Source organism: Microcaecilia unicolor, chromosome 1 (assembly GCF_901765095.1).
Source record: "Microcaecilia unicolor chromosome 1, aMicUni1.1, whole genome shotgun sequence".
Taxonomy (NCBI): domain Eukaryota; kingdom Metazoa; phylum Chordata; class Amphibia; order Gymnophiona; family Siphonopidae; genus Microcaecilia; species Microcaecilia unicolor.
The window spans coordinates 508,974,710-508,996,352 of NC_044031.1; the positions used below are offsets into that span (position 1 = coordinate 508,974,710).

Consider the following 21,643-nt stretch of genomic DNA (forward strand, 5'->3'; position numbering starts at 1 on the left):
CCACCAAGTGATGGTTTACTTATATTTGTATTACATGGGACTCTTCGTTTTCCTAACCTCTGTTTTAGTTCAAACCCTTTACCTAATCATTTTTCTGAGAATTCTTCCCTTTCAGCTGAAACCCCAGGGTCATTCTCAGCAACCCAGTATTTTGCCTCCTTATTTCAGCTTTCTAAACAATAACAATCATGACTGCCACTTTCCTTCTAATTTGTTTTCTGTCTACTATTCGTGCACCCACAGTACCCCAGATAATGTCAGGACCTGACCATTATATTCCCTCCACAATTACCTTGTCTTTCACCAATGACATACCAGTAGTTACCCTTGATATTTGTGCCTATGTTAACTGTGGAGAGTTAAATTGGCAACGATATTGCTCTGCATATGACATATACATGTGTCTTGGGTCAATACCAAGGTAATGATAATCCCCTAAGAAAAAGTATTACAATTCTCAAACTCAAGGCAGATGTTCATCATTGCCAAATAAGCCATTGCAATCCTGATTTTACTGCCTTTTCTCAAGCCCAAGCTGATGTATGGTGGTACTGCGGAACCAATGCCATCTACCACACTTTACGTAGAAGTTGGCAGGAAACTTGTGCCCTTGTTAAATTGGTAATTCCACTAGTAATTGCCTCCCTAGGTTCACCCCACTCACCCTCTTCACACTGAATGAAAAGAGAGGCCTCTGTACCAGGCTCATTTGATGATCATGTCTATATAGACTCAATTGGAGTTCCTAGAGGGGTACCAAATGAGTTCAAGGCCTGCAATCAAATTCCTTCAGGATTTGAGTTATTTCTCATTTCTTGGGCCACAAATAATAAAAAAATGTAGACTGGATCAATTACATCCATTACATTCAACAAGGATTTGTTAATTACACTAGAAATGCTGTTCAAGGAATAGCAGCTCAATTGATTATGTTCCTATGTATTTTTAAAGCTATATTTACATAATCAAAAGTTTGACTAATGATTAGCTCTGTAATAATGATATATTAGTTGATTACAATCATATGTACTCGAACATGTTGATTTTATTGTATGACAAATAGACTTAGTTGAATTCTTCTGTTTCCAAGTTTCACTCCGCCCCAGAGGGGTAGTTATAAGATAGTTAGGCCCCTTGGGTTGGTTATGGGAAAGGGGAATCCTAGCGCTGCATTTCATGTAGCATATATCTATATGTCCGCATGTTGACTGTTGCTATGGCCTTGTCTCTCACTATGTCAGCCCGCCCATGTCACCTCAGGCATATACATCTCCTCACTGGACTCTAAGAGCCCTCTGGAACGGATGGCCACATACTAGAAGTACTATGTATGCCGGCCCCACCGGTGGGCCCAGCAAGAGGGGAAATGTAAATAATTGTCACAAATTGAATGCAGTGAAAAACAGGTTCAGGCTTTTTAAGCAAACTAGGCCTGTAAAATCATAGGATCTCTCAGTCCTGATACTACACTGAAGAAATGTGACAGTCTGATTAAGTTAATGAAGCCTGGCAGAGTTACAAAGTTGGCAAGGATTGTGTACAGCTGGACATAGGCATGCAGAGAGACTATAAGAAATAATTGGACAAAGATAAGGCCAGGTGCAGAAAAGTTAAATTTAAGGATGAGCGAAGCTTGGAGGATAAGCAAACTTGCTAAGGTTGAAACTTGGTCATAATTGGATGAGAGATAAGAAAGTTGGAACTTGGGCATAATTGGATGTATGTGCCAATTATGATGAAATTGCAAGTGGTCAAATGCATAGGCTAATAGAAAATAATGGTAGAAGAAAAGTATAAATACTGGCAAACTTGTTAAGCCAGTCGGAGAAGCCAGTAACCTGTGAAGGCACATACCATGTGTCACGACGTGCTGCTCTCCCAACAGCTGATTGCCTATACTGCGATACCTTTGTCTGTTAAAGTTTGCTTTTGATGAGTATGAAATAAACTTATAAATCTATCCCAGTGTGTCCTTCTGATTGTGGAGCTTGAGGTCAGAGTAATTAGTGGGAACACGCTAATTATTAACAATATCTTACCTGAATAAAAGCAAGAGAGTTTTGAACATTTTCCAGGCAGCTGTTCTCTGGTGATATATATTGGTATCCTGAGATCTAACAAGTAAACAGATCAAAATTTCCAAATTACCTTCTCAAAAATTTTGCTTATGTAGAAGATTGAAAAAAAGCAACATTCACATTTCTGTCTAACTCCAAATGAATTGTGTGCTACATTTTAAATTCACAATATTATTGCGGCCTTCTCCTTTTTTAGACTAATCGTTTTTCTATATTTGTTTTATTATTACAGAGTATTTATTATATTTTTGTTTTATGGTTATGTAATTGCTTAAGTTTCTATAGCATTTCTCTGGCAACACAGCTAATCAAACTTTAATAAATAAAAAGATGATGTCCTATTCTATGTTTTTATATTTATATCCCGCTTCCATCAATAAAGAAGCTAAATGGGTTACAATAAGATAAAAGCACAAAAATCAGGAGTCAAAAGTATCCCTACTATATTATTTGTCTAGATATTTTCCAAAGATACGTTTTTAGTGCTTTATGAAACAGTAGATATCCTGAAAGAATACGTATTTGCTCAAGTACTGAGTTCCATAGTTTAATAGCTTGATGAGTTGTCAGAAACCTTTTTGTACCAAACATTTTTAACAGATGGAAATCCCAATAATAAATTAGAGTGGGGGGAGGGGGATCACAGCGGTTTTTTTCCCTTTTGTTCTGTTGCTGTCGTCATAATGCGCATGCTGACGTCAGGATGTGTTACGGAGACTAGCAGACCAACACCGAAGAAGTCACGAACTCAGGCAGCAAGACCAATAGAACGTTGGAGGTGAGAATTATTATATAGGATGTACTTAGCAAAGCCTGGGCCCTCTGTTATGGAAACAACAGTTTTGGATAGTAAAAGTGTTTAAGGATACCCTTATAAACCAAATCATGTTGGTTGGATGTAGAGAGGACCTTTGGAAATTGACAAGAAACTGCAGAGGCTGAAAAAATGTGATTGTCTTCTTTAGTGAAGGCAATCACATGTAAAGGTAAGGTCTGTGGCTCTACGTACACCACCAGAAGCCAGTTCAGGCATGGGGATAGTAGATGCACTTTCCTGTGAAGGGCAATCACAAGACATTAAGAAATGTTTGGAGTGAACTGTAGCTAAGGTACCTTTTTTTTTTTTTTTTTTTTAAGATGTATTGGAATATTTGTACATGTACATTTGAGATCCAGAGCACACATGGAATTCCCACTTGTTGAATAGAGGAAGAACGGAGATAATGGACATTCCTTGAGAAGGAACAATTAAGAACGCAAGGTGTAAGCTATCTTTTTCTGAATGAGAAAGGATCTGGAGAAGAAATGTCTATTTCTCTACAGGAGAAGGTGATAAATTTAGTCCTTGAAAAGCTGAAACAAAGGAGGTCAGAACTTTGATAAAAGGTAGATGTAGAGAACAGGAAAATAAGATAATAGGCACGAACACAAGGAGCAGATCACCAAGATAAAGTCTAGGAAGTACAATCCAATGAGGTTTATGCACATCAATGACATCATTATGCGTTCGAATGATGGGAAATCCATGTAACCCATTGGAAAAGGTTTCAAATACTCTAAAACCAACATAGGATTGGAACCATTTAAAATTTTGTAATTGGTAATGTGAGCTAAAGCAGTATAAAAATACATTCATGAGGCTTAAAAACACTAGAAATCACCGACTGGAATGCATAATTACATTACTGACACACAAATGTCACTGGATTGTAATTCCTGGAATGCATGTCATTTTTAGGCTATTTTTAAGTGTGTTTGAGCTTTTAAATTTCAAAATGCATTTCAGGTGGCAGAATGTTCTCCTACCAATTTAGAATATTTGTGGTGACTTGGGTTTTAATCTTCAATTTCCAGCGTTTTTAAACCCCATGGGGGTATTTCATATTGCTTTGTACTGGTTTTGACTAACAATCTCTCTCAGCTTATTTTCAAAGCTCAATATTATTACTGAAGCATTTAGGGCGTTACAAGCTGGATGTTAGGCTTTTTATTAGAAAAGTTCACCTTTGACCTTGCTTGTGTGCTGTTAAAGCTGTATACCAATTACAGTCAGCAGATTCACTTCAACAGGCTGCTGTTATGCTGCCTCTTTGCTAAAGAGTACTGGTAAGTGCAAGGAGGTTTAGTAGACAGGAGATTAAGTGACGTCAAATTGCTGAAACCAATTAGGTCAATCCCTTCCCTTCCCTGCGCAGCCATCATCCCCATATACTCAAAACAAAGGAAGCAAACCTATGAGCTGCTGCATCTACGTTGTCGTTCTTTATTGTTGGTTGCATTTTTAATAAATCTCACTTATATTTTCAAACATGCCAGCTTATGCAGCATACGGATGTACACAGAGGAAGCATAAAAACAGGATAACTTTTCATAGGTAGAGTTGTAATTTGTTATAAATCTTAATCAGAGGTCAGTTGGAGGGGCTAGTTACAGGGACACCCTAGCATGTTGTTATATTCATGCAGAGATTTTTTTCTCCTGATAATGGGCCACTAAAACAGACATCATGTTATGAGAATCAGGTGCTTAACAAATTCAGAGTTTCTATCTATGACATTCATATCCCACATTTAACATGTATTAGGTTGACGCTGGGAGCATTTGAAAGCTTTTTTTTTTTAACCTGTGCCTAGGTGGTTTGTGGGAACTTGCTCCTTCTGTTTTGAAGAATGCAGTGGTATGTTATAAAAATGCACTTAATATTGTTTATTACTATCATTTACTACCGGTTGATATACAGCAGAAGTTAACCAAATCAACTTCATGCTTTGTAAAGCGAATGCTACATACCTGTAGAAGGTATTCTCCGAGGACAGCAGGCTGATTGTTCTCACTGATGGGTGACGTCCACGGCAGCCCCTCCAATCGGAAACTTCACTAGCAAAGTCCTTTGCTAGCCCTCGCGCGGCCGTCTTCCCGCCCGAAACCGGCTCGAGCCGGCCAGTCCAGTATGTAGCAAGACAATACACTTCAAGGGAAGACACAACTCCAAAGGGGAGGCGGGCGGGTTGGTGAGAACAATCAGCCTGCTGTCCTCGGAGAATACCTTCTACAGGTATGTAGCATTCGCTTTCTCCGAGGACAAGCAGGCTGCTTGTTCTCACTGATGGGGTATCCCTAGCCCCCAGGCTCACTCAAAACAACAACCATGGTCAATTGGGCCTCGCAACGGCGAGGACATAACAGAGATTGACCTAAAAAATTTACCAACTAACTGGGAGTGTAGCCTGGAACAGAACAAACAGGGCCCTCGGGGGGTGGAGTTGGATCCTAAAGCCCAAACAGGTTCTGAAGAACTGACTGCCCGAACCGACTGTCGCGTCGGGTATCCTGCTGCAGGCAGTAATGGATGTGAATGTGTGGACAGAAGCCCACGTCGCAGCTTTGCAAATTTCTTCAATGGAGGCTGACTTCAAGTGGGCTACCGACGCAGCCATGGCTCTAACATTATGAGCCGTGACATGACCCTCAAGAGCCAGCCCCGCCTGGGCGTAAGTGAAGGAAATGCAATCTGCTAGCCAATTGGATATGGTGCGTTTCCCTACAGCCACTCCCCTCCTATTGGGATCAAAAGAAACAAACAATTGGGCGGACTGTCTGTGGGGCTGTGTCCGCTCCAGGTAGAAGGCCAATGCTCTCTTGCAGTCCAATGTGTGCAGCTGACGTTCAGCAGGGCAGGAATGAGGACGGGGAAAGAATGTTGGCAAGACAATTGACTGGTTCAGATGGAACTCCGACACGACCTTTGGCAGGAACTTAGGGTGAGTGCGGAGGACTACTCTGTTGTGATGAAATTTAGTGTAAGGGGGCCTGGGCTACCAGGGCCTGAAGCTCACTGACTCTACGAGCCGAAGTAACTGCCACCAAGAAAATGACCTTCCAGGTCAAGTACTTCGGATGGCATGAATCCAGTGGCTCAAAAGGAGGTTTCATCAGCTGGGTGAGAACGACATTGAGATCCCATGACACTGTAGGAGGCTTGACAGGGGGCTTTGACAAAAGCAAACCTCTCATAAAGCGAACAACTAAAGGCTGTCCTGAGATCGGCTTACCTTCCACTTGGTAATGGTATGCACTGATTGCACTAAGGTGAACTCTTACGGAGTTGGTCTTCAGACCAGACTCAGACAAGTGCAGAAGGTATTCAAGCAGGGTCTGTGTAGGACAAGAGCGAGGATCTAGGGCCTTGCTGTCACACCAGACGGCAAACCTCCTCCAATGAAAGAAGTAACTTCTCTTGGTGGAGTCTTTCCTGGAAGCAAGCAAGATGCGGGAGACACCCTCTGGCAGACCCAAAGAGGCAAAGTCTACGCCCTCAACATCCAGGCCGTGAGAGCCAGGGACTGGAGGTTGGGATGCAGAAGAGCCCCTTCGTCCTGCGTGATGAGGGTCGGAAAACACTCCAATCTCCACGGTTCTTCGGAGGATAACTCCAGAAGAAGGGGGAACCAGATCTGACGCGGCCAAAAAGGAGCAATCAGAATCATGGTGCCTCGGTCTTGCTTGAGTTTCAACAAAGTCTTCCCCACCAGAGGGATGGGAGGATAAGCATACAGGAGGCCCTCCCCCCAATCCAGGAGGAAGGCATCCGACGCCAGTCTGCCGTGGGCCTGAAGCCTGGAACAGAACTGAGGGACCTTGTGGTTCACTTGAGATGCGAAGAGATCCACCAGGGGGGTGCCCCACGCCTGGAAGATCTGTCGCACTACACGGGAATTGAGCGACCACTCGTGAGGTTGCATAATCCTGCTCAACCTGTCGGCCAGACTGTTGTTTACGCCTGCCAGATATGTGGCTTGGAGCACCATGCCTTGACGGCGAGCCCAGAGCCACATGCTGACGGCTTCCTGACACAGGGGGCGAGATCCGGTGCCCCCCTGCTTGTTGACATAGTACATGGCAACCTGGTTGTCTGTCTGAATTTGGATAATTTGGTGGGACAGCCGATCTCTGAAAGCCTTCAGAGCGTTCCAGATCGCTCGCAACTCCAGAAGATTGATCTGTAGATCGCTTTCTTGGAGGGACCACCTTCCTTGGGTGTGAAGCCCATCGACATGAGCTCCCCATCCCAGGAGAGACGCATCCGTGGTCAGCACTTTTTGTGGCTGAGGAATTTGGAAGGGACGTCCCAGAGTCAAATTGGAGCAAATCGTCCACCAATACAGGGATTCGAGAAAACTCGTGGACAGGTGGATCACGTCCTCTAGACCCCCAGCGGCCTGATACCACTGGGAGGCTAGGGTCCATTGAGCAGATCTCATGTGAAGGCGGGCCATGGGAGTCACATGAACTGTGGAGGCCATGTGGCCCAGCAATCTCAACATCTGCCGAGCTGTGATCTGCTGGGACGCTCGCACCCGCGAGACGAGGGACAACAAGTTGTTGGCTCTCGCCTCTGGGAGATAGGCGCGAGCCGTCCGAGAATCCAGCAGGGCTCCGATGAATTCGAGTTTCTGCACTGGGAGATGATGGGACTTTGGGTAATTTATCACAAACCCCAGTAGCTCCAGGAGGCGAATAGTCATCTGCATGGACTGCAGGGCTCCTGCCTCGGATGTGTTCTTCACCAGCCAATCGTCGAGATATGGGAACACGTGCACCCCCAGCCTGCGAAGCGCCGCTGCTACCACAGCTAGGCACTTTGTGAACACCCTGGGCGCAGAGGCGAGCCCAAAGGGTAGCACACAGTACTGGAAGTGGCGTGTGCCCAGCTGAAATCGCAGATACTGTCTGTGAGCTGGCAGTATCGGGATGTGTGTGTAGGCATCCTTCAAGTCCAGAGAGCATAGCCAATCGTTTTGCTGAATCATGGGGAGAAGGGTGCCCAGGGAAAGCATCCTGAACTTTTCTTTTACGAGATATTTGTTCAGGGCCCTTAGGTCTAGGATGGGACGCATCCCCCCTGTTTTCTTTTCCACAAGGAAGTACCTGGAATAGAATCCCAGCCCTTCTTGCCCGGATGGCACGGGCTCGACCGCATTGGCGCTGAGAAGGGCGGAGAGTTCCTCTGCAAGTACCTTCTTGTGCTGGAAGCTGTAAGACTGAGCTCCCGGTGGACAATTTGGAGGTTTTAAGGCCAAATTGAGGGTGTATCCCTGCCGGACTATTTGCAGAACCCACTGGTCGGAGGTTATGAGAGGCCACCTTTGGTGAAAAGCTTTCAACCTCCCCCCGACTGGCAGGTCGCCCGGCACGGACACTTGGATATCGGCTATGCTCTGCTGGAGCCAGTCAAAAGCTCGTCCCTTGCTTTTGCTGGGGAGCCGCGGGGCCTTGCTGAGGCGCACGCTGCTGACGAGAGCGAGCGCGCTGGGGCTTAGCCTGGGCCACAGGCTGTCGGGAAGGAGGATTGTACCTACGCTTGCCAGAAGTATAGGGAACAGTCTTCCTTCCCCCGAAAAATCGTCTACCTGTAGAGGTAGAAGCTGAAGGCTGCCGGCGGGCGAACTTGTCGAATGCGGTGTCCCGCTGGTGGAGAGACTCTACCACCTGTTCGACTTTTTCGCCAAAAATGTTGTCCGCACGGCAAGGCGAGTCCGCAATCCGCTGCTGGAGTCTATTCTCCATGTCGGCGGCACGCAGCCATGAGAGCCTGCGCATCACCACACCTTGAGCAGCGGCCCTGGACGCAACATCAAAAGTGTCATAAACTCCTCTGGCCAGGAATTTTCTGCACGCCTTCAGCTGCCTGACCACCTCCTGAAAAGGCTTGGCTTGCTCGGGGGGAAGAGCATCAACCAAGCCCGCCAACTGCCGCACATTGTTCCGCATGTGGATGCTCGTGTAGAGCTGGTAAGACTGGATCTTGGACACGAGCATAGAGGAATGGTAGGCCTTCCTCCCAAAGGAGTCTAAGGTTCTAGCGTCTTTGCCCGGGGGCGCCGAAGCATGTTCCCTAGAACTCTTAGCCTTCTTTAGGGCCAGATCCACAACTCCAGAATCATGAGGCAACTGCGTGCGCATCAGCTCTGGGTCCCCATGGATCCGGTACTGGGACTCGATCTTCTTGGGGATGTGGGGATTACTTAATGGCTTGGTCCAGTTCGCAAGCAATGTCTTTTTCAGGACATGGTGCAAGGGAACAGTGGACGCTTCCTTAGGTGGAGAAGGATAGTCCAGGAGCTCAAACATTTCAGCCCTGGGCTCGTCCTCCACAACCACCGGGAAGGGGATGGCCGTAGACATCTCCCGGACAAAGGAGGCAAAAGACAGACTCTCGGGAGGAGAAAGCTGTCTCTCAGGAGAGGGAGTGGGATCAGACGGAAGACCCTCAGACTCCTCGTCAGAGAAATATCTGGGATCTTCCTCTTCCTCCCACGAGGCCTCACCCTCGGTGTCAGACACAAGCTCACGGACCTGTGTCTGCAACCTCGCCCTGCTCGACTCTGTGGAGCCACGTCCACGATGGGGGCGTCGAGAGGTAGACTCCCTGGCCCGCATCGGCGAAGCTCCCTCCGCCGACGTAGTCGGGGAGCCTTCCTGGGAGGTGGCCGCGGTCGGCACCGCACGCGGTACCGACGTCGGGGACCTCAACCTGGGCGATGGGCCAGCCGGCGCCACGCTCGACGGTACCGGAGGCGCAAGCACCGCCGGTACCGGAGGGGTAGGGCGCAACAGCTCTCCCAGAATCTCTGGGAGAACGGCCCGGAGGCTCTCGTTTAGAGTGGCTGCGGAGAAAGGCTGAGAGGTCGATGCAGGCGTCGACGTCAGAACCTGTTCCGGGCGTGGAGGCTGTTCCGGGCTGTCCAGAGCGGAGCGCATCGACACCTCCTGAACAGAGGGTGAGCGGTCCTCTCGGTGCCGATGCCTGCTGGGTGCCGAATCCCTCGGCGACCCAGAGCTCTCGGTGCCGACACGGGGAGGAGACCGGTGTCGATGCTTCTTCGATTTCTTCCGAAGCATGTCACCGGAGCTCCCCGGCACCGACGAGGAGGACGTCGAATCCATCCGTCGCTTCCTCGGGGCCGAGACTGAAGAAGGTCGATCTCGGGGGGGCTGTACCGCAGGAGCCCTCAGGGTAGGAGGAGACCCACCCGAGGGCTCACCGCCACCAGCAGGGGAATGGACAGCCCTCACCTGCACTCCACCCGATGCACCACCGTCCGACGACATCAGCAGACGAGGTCCTGGTACCACCGACGTCGATGCAGCTATCCGATGTCTCGGCGCCGATGCAGAGGCCCGATGCCTCGATGCACTCGATGCAGGGGCGGCCGAGGAAGATGGTCTGGACGCTGACGACGTCGATGCACTCGAAGATCCCGGTGCCGATGCCGACGAAGAGCCCGAGAACAACACGTTCCACTGGGCTAGTCTCGCTACCTGAGTCCGCCTTTGAAGCAGGGAACACAGACTACAGTTCTGAGGGCGGTGCTCGGCCCCCAGACACTGAAGACACGACGAGTGTCGATCAGTGAGCGAGATAACCCGGGCGCACTGGGTGCACTTCTTGAAGCCGCTGGAAGGCTTCGATGTCATGGGCGGAAAAATCACGCCGGCGAAATCAAAAGCCGAAATGGCGAAATTTGGAGCACCAAAATTTAGAGGGAGAAAAAAAAAAATCTCGACCGAGGCCGAAAAGAGGCCTACCCCGACGACGAAAGAAAACTTACCGGGGCAAAAAAGCTAGAAGTACGGGGAGGATTTACACGAAACCCGGCGAGGGGTTTCCGGAGCACTTCCCGACTAGGACAAAGCTTTCCCGAAGGAAAAAAACACGTTCAAAACAAATTGGACGCGCGAGGTCGACTTTCCGGGGCTCGACACGGCGAAAACACGACCGTACCGAGTGCGGACAAAAGAAGACTGGCCGGCTCGAGCCGGTTTCGGGCGGGAAGACGGCCGCGCGGGCGCGCGAGGGCTAGCAAAGGACTTTGCTAGTGAAGTTTCCGATTGGAGGGGCTGCCGTGGACGTCACCCATCAGTGAGAACAAGCAGCCTGCTTGTCCTCGGAGAATATAAATTTCTAATAGCATTTTTCTCAGTCATTACCCAAATACAAATAAAATTATAATGTTAATTATACAACCGTGTCTGCCTCTTATGGTAGCTTTTGTTAAAGACTTGTCAGAAAAATATTTGTAAGTGCAATTTTATTATGCAGGCAAACAATACACTGCCAAAATACAAAATAGCAAGCAGCATAGTATTAGTTGCAAAGTTTATACAAAGTTATTTTCATTGGAAAATAAATCTGTTGGCTGCCTGCTTTGTGAATATTCCATCACTGTTTAATTACTGCTACCAAGTATTACATTTAGGACATATGCCTTAAACATAGATTGTTTACATTTGTTTATCTAGGCCTTACATGCACATGGTATTGCTTATTAAACCTGAAGGCAAAACCAAAGTGTGGTAAAACAATTTGGTATAAACTGTGTTGTTTATGACTTTACTTGTCATGAAATGTTTTGAGTCCTACTGATCTGTACATCTGTTCTGTTATTTTGGTGGGTGGAAACAGTCAGGTGGGGCTAATAGGGAGGGAAGGGAGTACGGGAGGGGAAGGGTTCTTGAGGTAAAAGTAAAAGTTTTTATTGAGCCATGTTGGATGGTTTACTGTTTTTTTCTTGTTCTGTATGAAGCTTATCAACCAACATGTTTTGCTTTTAATAAAGATGATTAAAGCATAAAAAATAAGTTTTTGATGTTACTGAATTCTATTATTCTGTCTCACTGTATTTCCAGTTTTGGCACAGTATAAGCCATCAAAAGAACAAAACATAAGAAAACCAATGGGCTGCATTAGGGGCTTATAGCCCATTTAGTTATGTTTCCACAAATTAGAGATCTATTTGACAGAAAATAGTTTTATTATTTTGATTTATAAAACCACTTGCCCCTGAAACATGCTCAAACAACAGAATAATCCATTTGTGAATCTGAAAGGTTAAGTTCTACAAAACAGATGAAAATGTGATTACATGTGCCCCATGTAATCCCATGCTTCCCAAGGCAGATTACAACAATATTTAAAATGAACCCATCAGGAAATGGGATATCCTCACTGAAATTTGGCCATCTGTATTGTATACAGTGTATTTATTTAGTTTTTAGTGTACAAAAATGAGAACAAAATTCTGAGTTTAAAATTGCTCTACCAGCTATAATAACTTTTAAGCTGTTTTAGTGATATTCAATTGTTATTTCATGATATTTATATCTAAATATGGGAAGCTTTCAAATAAATTAAAAAGCTGTCCAATAAGTGAAACAAAAAAAACAAAATCTTTTGTTCTCCACCTTTTAAGGCACTGCCTATCCAATTGAAACAGTTTAGACTTGTTACTGATGGACCAATAATAAAAAATAAAAAAAAACAATGCGGATGCAGCAGCTCATATGTTTGCTTTGTTTTGCATAAACGGGGATGATGGCTGCACTGGGAAGGGAAAACTCAGACTGTCCCAATTGGCTTCCGTTCCTTGCTTACAATGGACTAGATAGGCTCACTTCCACTTCTGTTTATTAAACCTCCTTGGGTAAGTGCATCTCTTCAGAAGACATCTGTTTTTTACACTAGTTTCCATACTGTTTCTATCTTGCTTTTAGTGATATGCTCTCACTTTTAGTTAAGTAGGTGATGCTGATTGAATACACTGCTTGAGAAGGTTTTGTTATCCTTTCCAGCACTTTTATGAACATTTATGATTCAGATGTTTGTTTTTTTTCTTTATATTTTTACATTAACATTTATATCTGCACTAACTATTGTGACTAGTTTATGATTTAGATTCTGTTGTTTTTAGCTTTATTTAAGTTACCACATTTTATATGTACATACTTTTATAGTTGGGTGTTTCATTTAACATGTTTCTTGTGCTTGACTAATTATGAGTAATACTAACATATACTAGGTTTGTATGCCTCTGACGCAGCCCTTGTGTGGGCGAAACACGGTCATGTTGGGCTAGTTATTTTATTAGAAGTTGAGGTGAATAAAACTCTTCGTACTTTCTCTTGGTGATCTGCTCTGTTCACACCATAGTAGAGATTCTTGCAGATCAAGTACCTTTGTGTTTTTTAAGATAATAGGCATTCCTGATTATGAAGAGGACCAATGTGTGTCACAATCCCCTTTTAGTCCAGGAGTTAAAAATAGAATCCGACCCTACTGGGTACTCTGCTAGTACCAGAGGCTTGTAACGGAAAAAAAAAACTTGGTTAGATTGAACAGGAGCTACTCATTTATGCTGAATACGTTCTCACTGAATTGGCATTGGGGTAGCAGGTTATTGGGTTTATATATTTTATTTTTGAAACCCCTTTATAGCAACAATAGCCATTCCGATAGTGGTTAAGAGGTACTTACAGCAGATAAGGTAGAAGAGAAAAACTACTAAGACAGTGAAGCGTAGAACAGTTATCTTTAACAATTTCTATCAGGTCTTCTAATTATATATATATATATTTTTAATAGACAGTCTTCAGCACAAGAAGTATGTGTCAATTTGGAGTAAATATGCTCATGCAAAGCAGTTTGCAACTATATAAGGTTCCTGGTTTGCTGCAGATACAGAACTTCTGCCTAAGTGTACAAAGGGTTCATAATCCATCATTGGCCCTCAGTACAATGGCAAATAGCTGGGTGTGAGATCAAGCAGTAAAAGGAAGCGATGAGCAGTATTCAAGTACCGAATATAGCTGCTTGGAAGATTTTTCTTTCCTCAATCCACTCTAATGAACAGGAGCTTTTTCCTGGAGAAGTGTTACAGAAATCTTTATTTATTTTCTTGCACTGTGTGACGTGGAATTTATTAAACTCTGCAGACAATTTATGGCCAACTTCTTGGAACAGAGGAGAAATGTAAAGGGATTCTGTTCATATTGCAGTGCTGATCATTGAACAGGCCATGAATTGGTACTATTTTACAGTAATTTGGGGGGCTATATACTCATGAAGGCCACAAACATCAATTCCCAAATCCATGTTCTGTTAAAGTGGAAAAAGGAACCCTTTTGTCATATTTTGGATATAAAGCCTCATTATCCAAATGAGGAAAGTTGAGAGCAGAGCCCTATAAGATGACTGGCAATCAGCTGGCTAGGGAGGAAATTAACAAAGAAAATAAATAGGACTCTAATTAAATTTGAAGACAGTATTATGGCTTCACCAGTGCAAAACAAATTACAAGATAGTCGTTGACCTGGTATAATCACAAGTAAAAAAAACAAACAAACAAAAAAAAAAGTATTTGGAAGTAGGCCCATAATGGGACTTGGTAGTTTTGGATAATTATCAAGTAAGATAAGGTTTGTGGTTGATGCTAAAGCGGAAAAAAGCTTCACAGAACATTGTAAAAAGGAGCTAGGAACAAAAAAAAAAAGATAAAATGTGCATGACTGGCCAGGATGCATACTATAGGCCATAGAGAAGGTAAGAAAAGAAAAACTGAGGGGCCCTTTTACTAAGCCACGGCAAAAAAGTGGCCTGCGGCAGTGCAGGTGCGTGTTTTGGGCACACGCTGAGCCAGCTTTTACCACGTCTACAAAAAAAGGTTTTTTTTAATGGGACGGGAAAAGGGCATGCGGTAAAACTGAAACAAGAGTGCGTCAACTGCTGATCACCACTGGAAAGGCTGCATGTGAGAGGAAATAAATCATCCAGGTGTTACGGGCACGCAGCAAATCTGAAATTACCACCAGGGGGGCATGGTAACCTGGTGGTAGTCTTATTTTGGCACACGCTACATGTGCGTAGAGCCTAACGCGCCTTTGTAAAAGGGCCCTTGAGTAAATACTGGGACAGCTATACGTTACCTTTGAGTAACTGAAAAAAAAAATCATGATTTTGACTGACAAATTCCAGCTGTAAAGAGGAGAAAAAATGACCCTCCTATCTTATTAACATTTCCTTGTGTCTGTTTGTGCTTGTTTTTTTATTTTATTTTAGGGCCCAATGCTGAATACCTGCTGCATCTTAATAAAATGCTAAGAAGCCATAGTTGCCTAGGCAAGTATTCACTAGTTAGAACTTTCCTTGAGATGAGATGCAAAGTTATAGGGATTTAATAGCAAGCGAATGAAGCTCTGCATATTTGCATTCAAGAACAAAACCAATATTTCCCCTATAGCCAATTATACTTAAATACTTTACTTCTATTTATTATTAAATTACACTAGTTATCTCTAAACCTGGCTAAGTGGTGCGCATTTAATAACACTATCAAAGTAGATAAAAAGATAAATATAAGATACCAGTATATCCAAAGGTAATTAAGATGATTGCATTCTATGCAAATTAAGCAATTTTATTCTACCACATAACTGCATACTTTCAACTCAGATTTATATAAGGTGACTATTACAGCCACAAGGTTCATCAATAATAATGAAATAACAGAGGGCGCAAAAAGCAATGATAGTGCTGATTAAGTGGTGAAAAAAAACCTTAAACAGTATTAAACATCACACCAGAGAATTGACTGTGCCATATTATCAAGAAAAACATCATTTCACCTTGGTAGGAGACCTAAACATAATGTCCTATTGGTGACTAGAATCACTGACACATATGGTTGTCAAAAATATTGACATTGCTGAAAAAAAAAAAAAAGAAAAAAAAATACTTTATGTCCAGCCCAACAAAAAAAACACATTTATATAATAACAACATTAACAGTGTTATATGAATGAAGGTGTGCTGACAAAAATATAAATATAATAAAATTTCACCAATGTAAGGGCCCTGTTTACTAAGCCGCACTGTAGGCGTGCTTTTTAGCGCATGCTAAAAATTAGCACGCGCTGAGACACCCATTATAGTCCTATGGGTGTCTCTAGTGTTAGCACATGCTAAAACGTTTGTGTGCCTACAGCGCAGCTTAGTAAATAGGGCGCTAAGTATGTGGCAAGAAATGACATTCATACATGGTTTAAAAATTTGCACAAAATAGTAAGTTCTATTAACGAAGGCATACTGATCAATCAATACAATGAAATCTTAGCAAAACAGCACATTCAGGAATAAAGTGCACTGCAGCAAATACACGTATACATCACTTAAAAAATAAACTAATAAACTAAGGGCCCTGTTTACTCAGCCATTTGCTTGTGCATACACAGAAAGACTGTCATGCAATTTCTAAAAATATCTTGTAAATAAAATAATAAAACACTTAGGACCCTGTTTACTAAGCTGCGCTGTAAGCGCACTAACTTTTTAGTGCATGCTAAAAATTAGTACGCGCCGAGACACCCATAGGAATATAATGGGTGTCTATCATTAGCACGCCTACAGTGCAGCTTAGTAAATAAGGCCCTGACAAAAGCAAAAAGATACAGAAAGAAAAACATTAAGAAACTAGCATAACCAAAAATATGTGAACAAACCGGGTCACTATGAAGAAAAAAAAATTTTATATTTGTTTTTAAGGCTTATAACCTCTTTGATCTTTTATAAATCATTTTATATTCACTCAATTCTGTGAGATTCATTCATTGTAGCTGTATTTGTTACCCTTTTTTATATAAATTATTTTATATCCATTTATATTTCCATCTGATATTTTTCATTTGACATTTATGCATTTGCTTTTTATTGAAGCTATATTATTTATATAGTTATTGTTTATTTTTGAAGTTACAGTATTTTTGATTTCTGCTTATTCTTTATTAAATGCTATACTTTTGATTCTCTAGCCAATTTATGTGTTTTTATCATCAGTGGCTTGTACGTTTTGTTTTATTCCAGTATTACTTTGTGGGGTTCAATAGTATGTTATAGGATGCATTGGCATACTTATCTTTTAGTTCTTATATCCTTTTTTATAACTCTAATATATGATTTGTGCACTCAATGATTGATATACATACACATTTAAATATACTTATGTGCGACTTTTGGTGTATTCATATATATACATACACTTTTTTAAACATATTTATTGCTTCATTGGTTGTGGAGGAGTAGCCTAGTGGTTAGTGCAGCGGACTCTGATCCTGGGGAACTGGGTTTGATTCCCACTGCAGCTCCTTGTGACTCTGGACAAGTCACTTAACCCTCCATTATCCCAGGTACAAATAAGTACCTGTATATAATATGTAAACTGCTTTGAATGTAGTTGGAAAAACCACAGAAAGGCGGTATATAAGTCCCATTCCCTTTCCTTGATGATCTAATATGACTGTCTAGTTATATTTTAATGTTTTTTTTATATTTATGACTATGTTTGTTAAAGAGATTATCTTGTTTGACTCCTGAAGAAGGCACGATTTGTCCTGAAATGCAGGACTGCCTAGATTCTTTGGAACTGAATTTTTGTATAAACCCGTGCTTTCGGAATTGTTTTTTGGTCTACCCCCTACCTTTTTTTCTGTTTTTTGTACACTGTGTGTTTTATGGTTAGGTTCTGTTTGTTTCTACCTTGGTAGGAGAGCCAGAATGCAATGGTAACAATCCAATAAACAGCATACAAAATAATCAACAGCCTGGAAGAAAAAACAGGTGTAATATGGAAGCTATAATCAAATTTTAAGCACAAACAAAACAGGCCTTGAAACTGTACAAAAATCCATAATTAAGATCATAACTGGAAAGGCAATCTTCCACTAATGTTCTTCAGATAATATTGAAGCATGTCTTGCGAAAATACATACACTGTTCAGCAGTGCATTTTGTCTAGCAAAAAAGGTGCGGGTACTCAAATGCCAGGCAACCCTTCAGGGGTGGAGTGATCATTGAGGGACTCACCCCACAATAGCCAGGACCCCTGCAACCAGTCACAGAATCTATAACAAGGCAGAATTTGTATGTAGATCCTGAGCTCTTTCATTAAAATACAAGAACCATGGGTCAAGTCTAGCAGACAGTGGAAAAGGTGCCGGTACTCAGTAAACCCAAGCACCCCCTCAAAAAAAGCCCTGCTGTTCAGTGAAAATGACTATCCCTGCTTTTATACATAGCGAATGCTACATACCTGTAGAAGGTATTCTCCGAGGACAGCAGGCTGATTGTTCTCACTGATGGGTGACGTCCACGGCAGCCCCTCCAATCGGAAACTTCACTAGCAATGGCCTTTGCTAGTCCTTGTGCGCCCATGCGCACCGCGCATGCGCGGCCGTCTTCCCGCCCGAACCGGCTCGTGTTCGTCAGTCCCATATGTAGCAAGACAAAGACAAGGGAAGACACAACTCCAAAGGGGAGGCGGGCGGGTTTGTGAGAACAATCAGCCTGCTGTCCTCGGAGAATACCTTCTACAGGTATGTAGCATTCGCTTTCTCCGAGGACAAGCAGTCTGCTTGTTCTCACTGATGGGGTATCCCAAGTCCCCAGGCTCACTCAAAACAACAACCATGGTCAATTGGGCCTCGCAACGGCGAGGACATAACTGAGATTGACCTAAAAAATTTACCAACTAACTGAGAGTGCAGCCTGGAACAGAACAAACATGGGCCTAGGGGGGTGGAGTTGGATTCTAAACCCCGAACAGATTCTAAAGCACTGACTGCCCGAACCGACTGTCGCGTCGGGTATCCTGCTGCAGGCAGTAATGAGATGTGAATGTGTGGACAGATGACCACGTCGCAGCTTTGCAAATCTCTTCAATAGTGGCTGACTTCAAGTGGGCTACCGACGCTGCCATGGCTCTAACATTATGAGCCGTGACATGACCCTCAAGAGCCAGCCCAGCCTGGGCGTAAGTGAAGGAAATGCAATCTGCTAGCCAATTGGATATGGTGCGTTTCCCCACAGCCACTCCCCTCCTGTTGGGATCAAAAGAAACAAACAATTGGGCAGACTGTCTGTTGGGCTGTGTCCGCGCCAGATAGAAGGTCAATGCTCTCTTGCAGTCCAATGTGTGCAGCTGACGTTCAGCAGGGCAGGAATGAGGACGGGGAAAGAATGTTGGCAAGACAATTGACTGGTTCAGATGGAACTCCGACACAACCTTTGGCAAGAACTTAGGGTGAGTGCGGAGGACTACTCTGTTATGATGAAATTTGGTGTAAGGGGCCTGGGCTACCAGGGCCTGAAGCTCACTGACTCTACGAGCTGAAGTAACTGCCACCAAGAAAATGACCTTCCAAGTCAAGTACTTCAGATGGCAGGAGTTCAGTGGCTCAAAAGGAGGTTTCATCAGCTGGGTGAGAACGACATTGAGATCCCATGACACTGTAGGAGGCTTGACAGGGGGCTTTGACAAAAGCAAACCTCTCATGAAGCGAACAACTAAAGGCTGTCCTGAGATCGGCTTACCTTCCACACAGTAATGGTATGCACTGATTGCGCTAAGGTGAACCCTTACAGAGTTGGTCTTCAGACCAGACTCAGACAAGTGCAGAAGGTATTCAAGCAGGGTCTGTGTAGGACAAGAACGAGGATCTAGGGCCTTGCTGTCACACCAGACGGCAAACCTCCTCCACAGAAAGAAGTAACTCCTCTTAGTGGAATCTTTCCTGGAAGCAAGCAAGATGCGGGAGACACCCTCTGGCAGACCCAAAGAGGCAAAGTCTACGCTCTCAACATCCAGGCCGTGAGAGCCAGGGACCGGAGGTTGGGATGCAGAAGCGCCCCTTCGTCCTGCGTGATGAGGGTCGGAAAACACTCCAATCTCCACGGTTCTTCGGAGGACAACTCCAGAAGAAGAGGGAACCAGATCTGACGCGGCCAAAAAGGAGCAATCAGAATCATGGTGCCTCGGTCTTGCTTGAGTTTCAACAAAGTCTTCCCCACCAGAGGTATGGGAGGATAAGCATACAGCAGACCCTCCCCCCAGTCCAGGAGGAAGGCATCCGATGCCAGTCTGCCGTGGGCCTGAAGCCTGGAACAGAACTGAGGGACTTTGTGGTTGGCTCGAGATGCGAAGAGATCTACCAAGGGGGTGCCCCACACCTGGAAGATCTGTCGCACTACACGGGAATTGAGCGACCACTCGTGAGGTTGCATAATCCTGCTCAACCTGTCGGCCAGACTGTTGTTTACGCCTGCCAGATATGTGGCTTGGAGCACCATGCCGTGACGGCGAGCCCAGAGCCACATGCTGACGGCTTCCTGACACAGGGGGCGAGATCCGGTGCCCCCCTGCTTGTTGACGTAGTACATGGCAACCTGGTTGTCTGTCTGAATTTGGATAATTTGGTGGGACAGCCGATCTCTGAAAGCCTTCAGAGTGTTCCAGATCGCTCATAACTCCAGAAGATTGATCTGCAGATCGCGTTCCTGGAGGGACCAGCTTCCTTGGGTGTGAAGCCCATCGACATGAGCTCCCCATCCCAGGAGAGACGGATCCGTGGTCAGCACTTTTTGTGGCTGAGGAATTTGGAAAGGACGTCCCAGAGTCAAATTGGACCAAATTGTCCACCAATACAGGGATTCGAGAAAACTCGTGGACAGGTGGATCACGTCTTCTACATCCCCAGCAGCCTGAAACCACTGGGAAGCTAGGGTCCATTGAGCAGATCTCATATGAAGGCGGGCCATGGGAGTCACATGAACTGTGGAGGCCATGTGGCCCAGCAATCTCAACATCTGCCGAGCTGTGATCTGCTGGGACGCTCACACCCGCGAGACGAGGGACAACAAGTTGGTGGCTCTCATCTCTGGGAGATAGGCGCGAGCCGTCCGAGAATCCAGCAGAGCTCCTATGAATTCGAGTTTCTGCACTGGGAGAAGATGGGACTTTGGGTAATTTATCACAAACCCCAGTAGCTCCAGGAGGCGAATAGTCATCTGCATGGACTGCAGGGCTCCTGCCTCGGATGTGTTCTTCACCAGCCAATCGTCGAGATATGGGAACACGTGTACCCCCAGTCTGCGAAGTGCCGCTGCTACTACAGCCAAGCACTTGGTGAACACTCTGGGCACAGAGGCGAGCCCAAAGGGTAGCACACAGTACTGGAAGTGACGTGTGCCCAGCTGAAATCGCAGATACTGTCTGTGAGCTGGCAGTATCGGGATGTGCATGTAGGCGTCCTTCAAGTCCAGAGAGCATAGCTAATCGTTTTCCTGAATCATGGGGAGAAGGGTGCCCAGGGAAAGCATCCTGAACTTTTCTTTGACCAGATATTTGTTCAGGGCCCTTAGGTCTAGGATGGGACGCATCCCCCGTTTTCTTTTCCACAAGAAAGTACCTGGAATAGAATCCCAGCCCTTCTTGCCCGGATGGCACGGGCTCGACCGCATTGGCGCTGAGAAGGGCGGAGAGTTCCTCTGCAAGTACCTGCTTGTGCTAGAAGCTGTAAGACTGAGCTCCCGGTGGACAATTTGGAGGTTTTGAGGCCAAATTGAGGGTGTATCCTTGCCGGACTATTTGGAGAACCCACTGATCGGAGGTTATGAGAGGCCACCTTTGGTGAAAAGCTTTCAACCTCCCTCCAACTGGCAGGTCGCCCGGCACTGACACTTGGATGGCAGCTATGCTCTGCTGGAGCCAGTCAAAAGCTCGTCCCTTGCTTTTGCTGGGGAGCCGAGGGGCCTTGCTGAGGCGCACGCTGCTGACGAGAGCGAGCGCGCTGGGGCTTAGCCTGGGCCGCAGGCTGTCGAGAAGGAGGATTGTACCTACGCTTGCCAGAAGAGTAGGGAACAGTCTTCCTTCCCCCGAAAAATCTTCTACCTGTAGAGG

The 21,643-nt window shown here is 44.9% G+C and overlaps 1 protein-coding gene across 3 annotated transcripts in view; it reads right to left on the reverse strand.

The window, feature by feature from the left end:
• MYBL1 (MYB proto-oncogene like 1) overlaps window positions 1-21,643 on the reverse strand; it is a 300,163-nt gene that overhangs the window by 151,517 nt on the left and 127,003 nt on the right. For all 3 annotated transcript variants that reach the window (XM_030190161.1, XM_030190160.1, XM_030190159.1), the window contains exon 7: window positions 2,040-2,114. In XM_030190161.1, coding sequence (XP_030046021.1) covers window positions 2,040-2,114 — 75 coding nt within the window. The remainder of the gene's footprint in view (window positions 1-2,039; window positions 2,115-21,643) is intronic.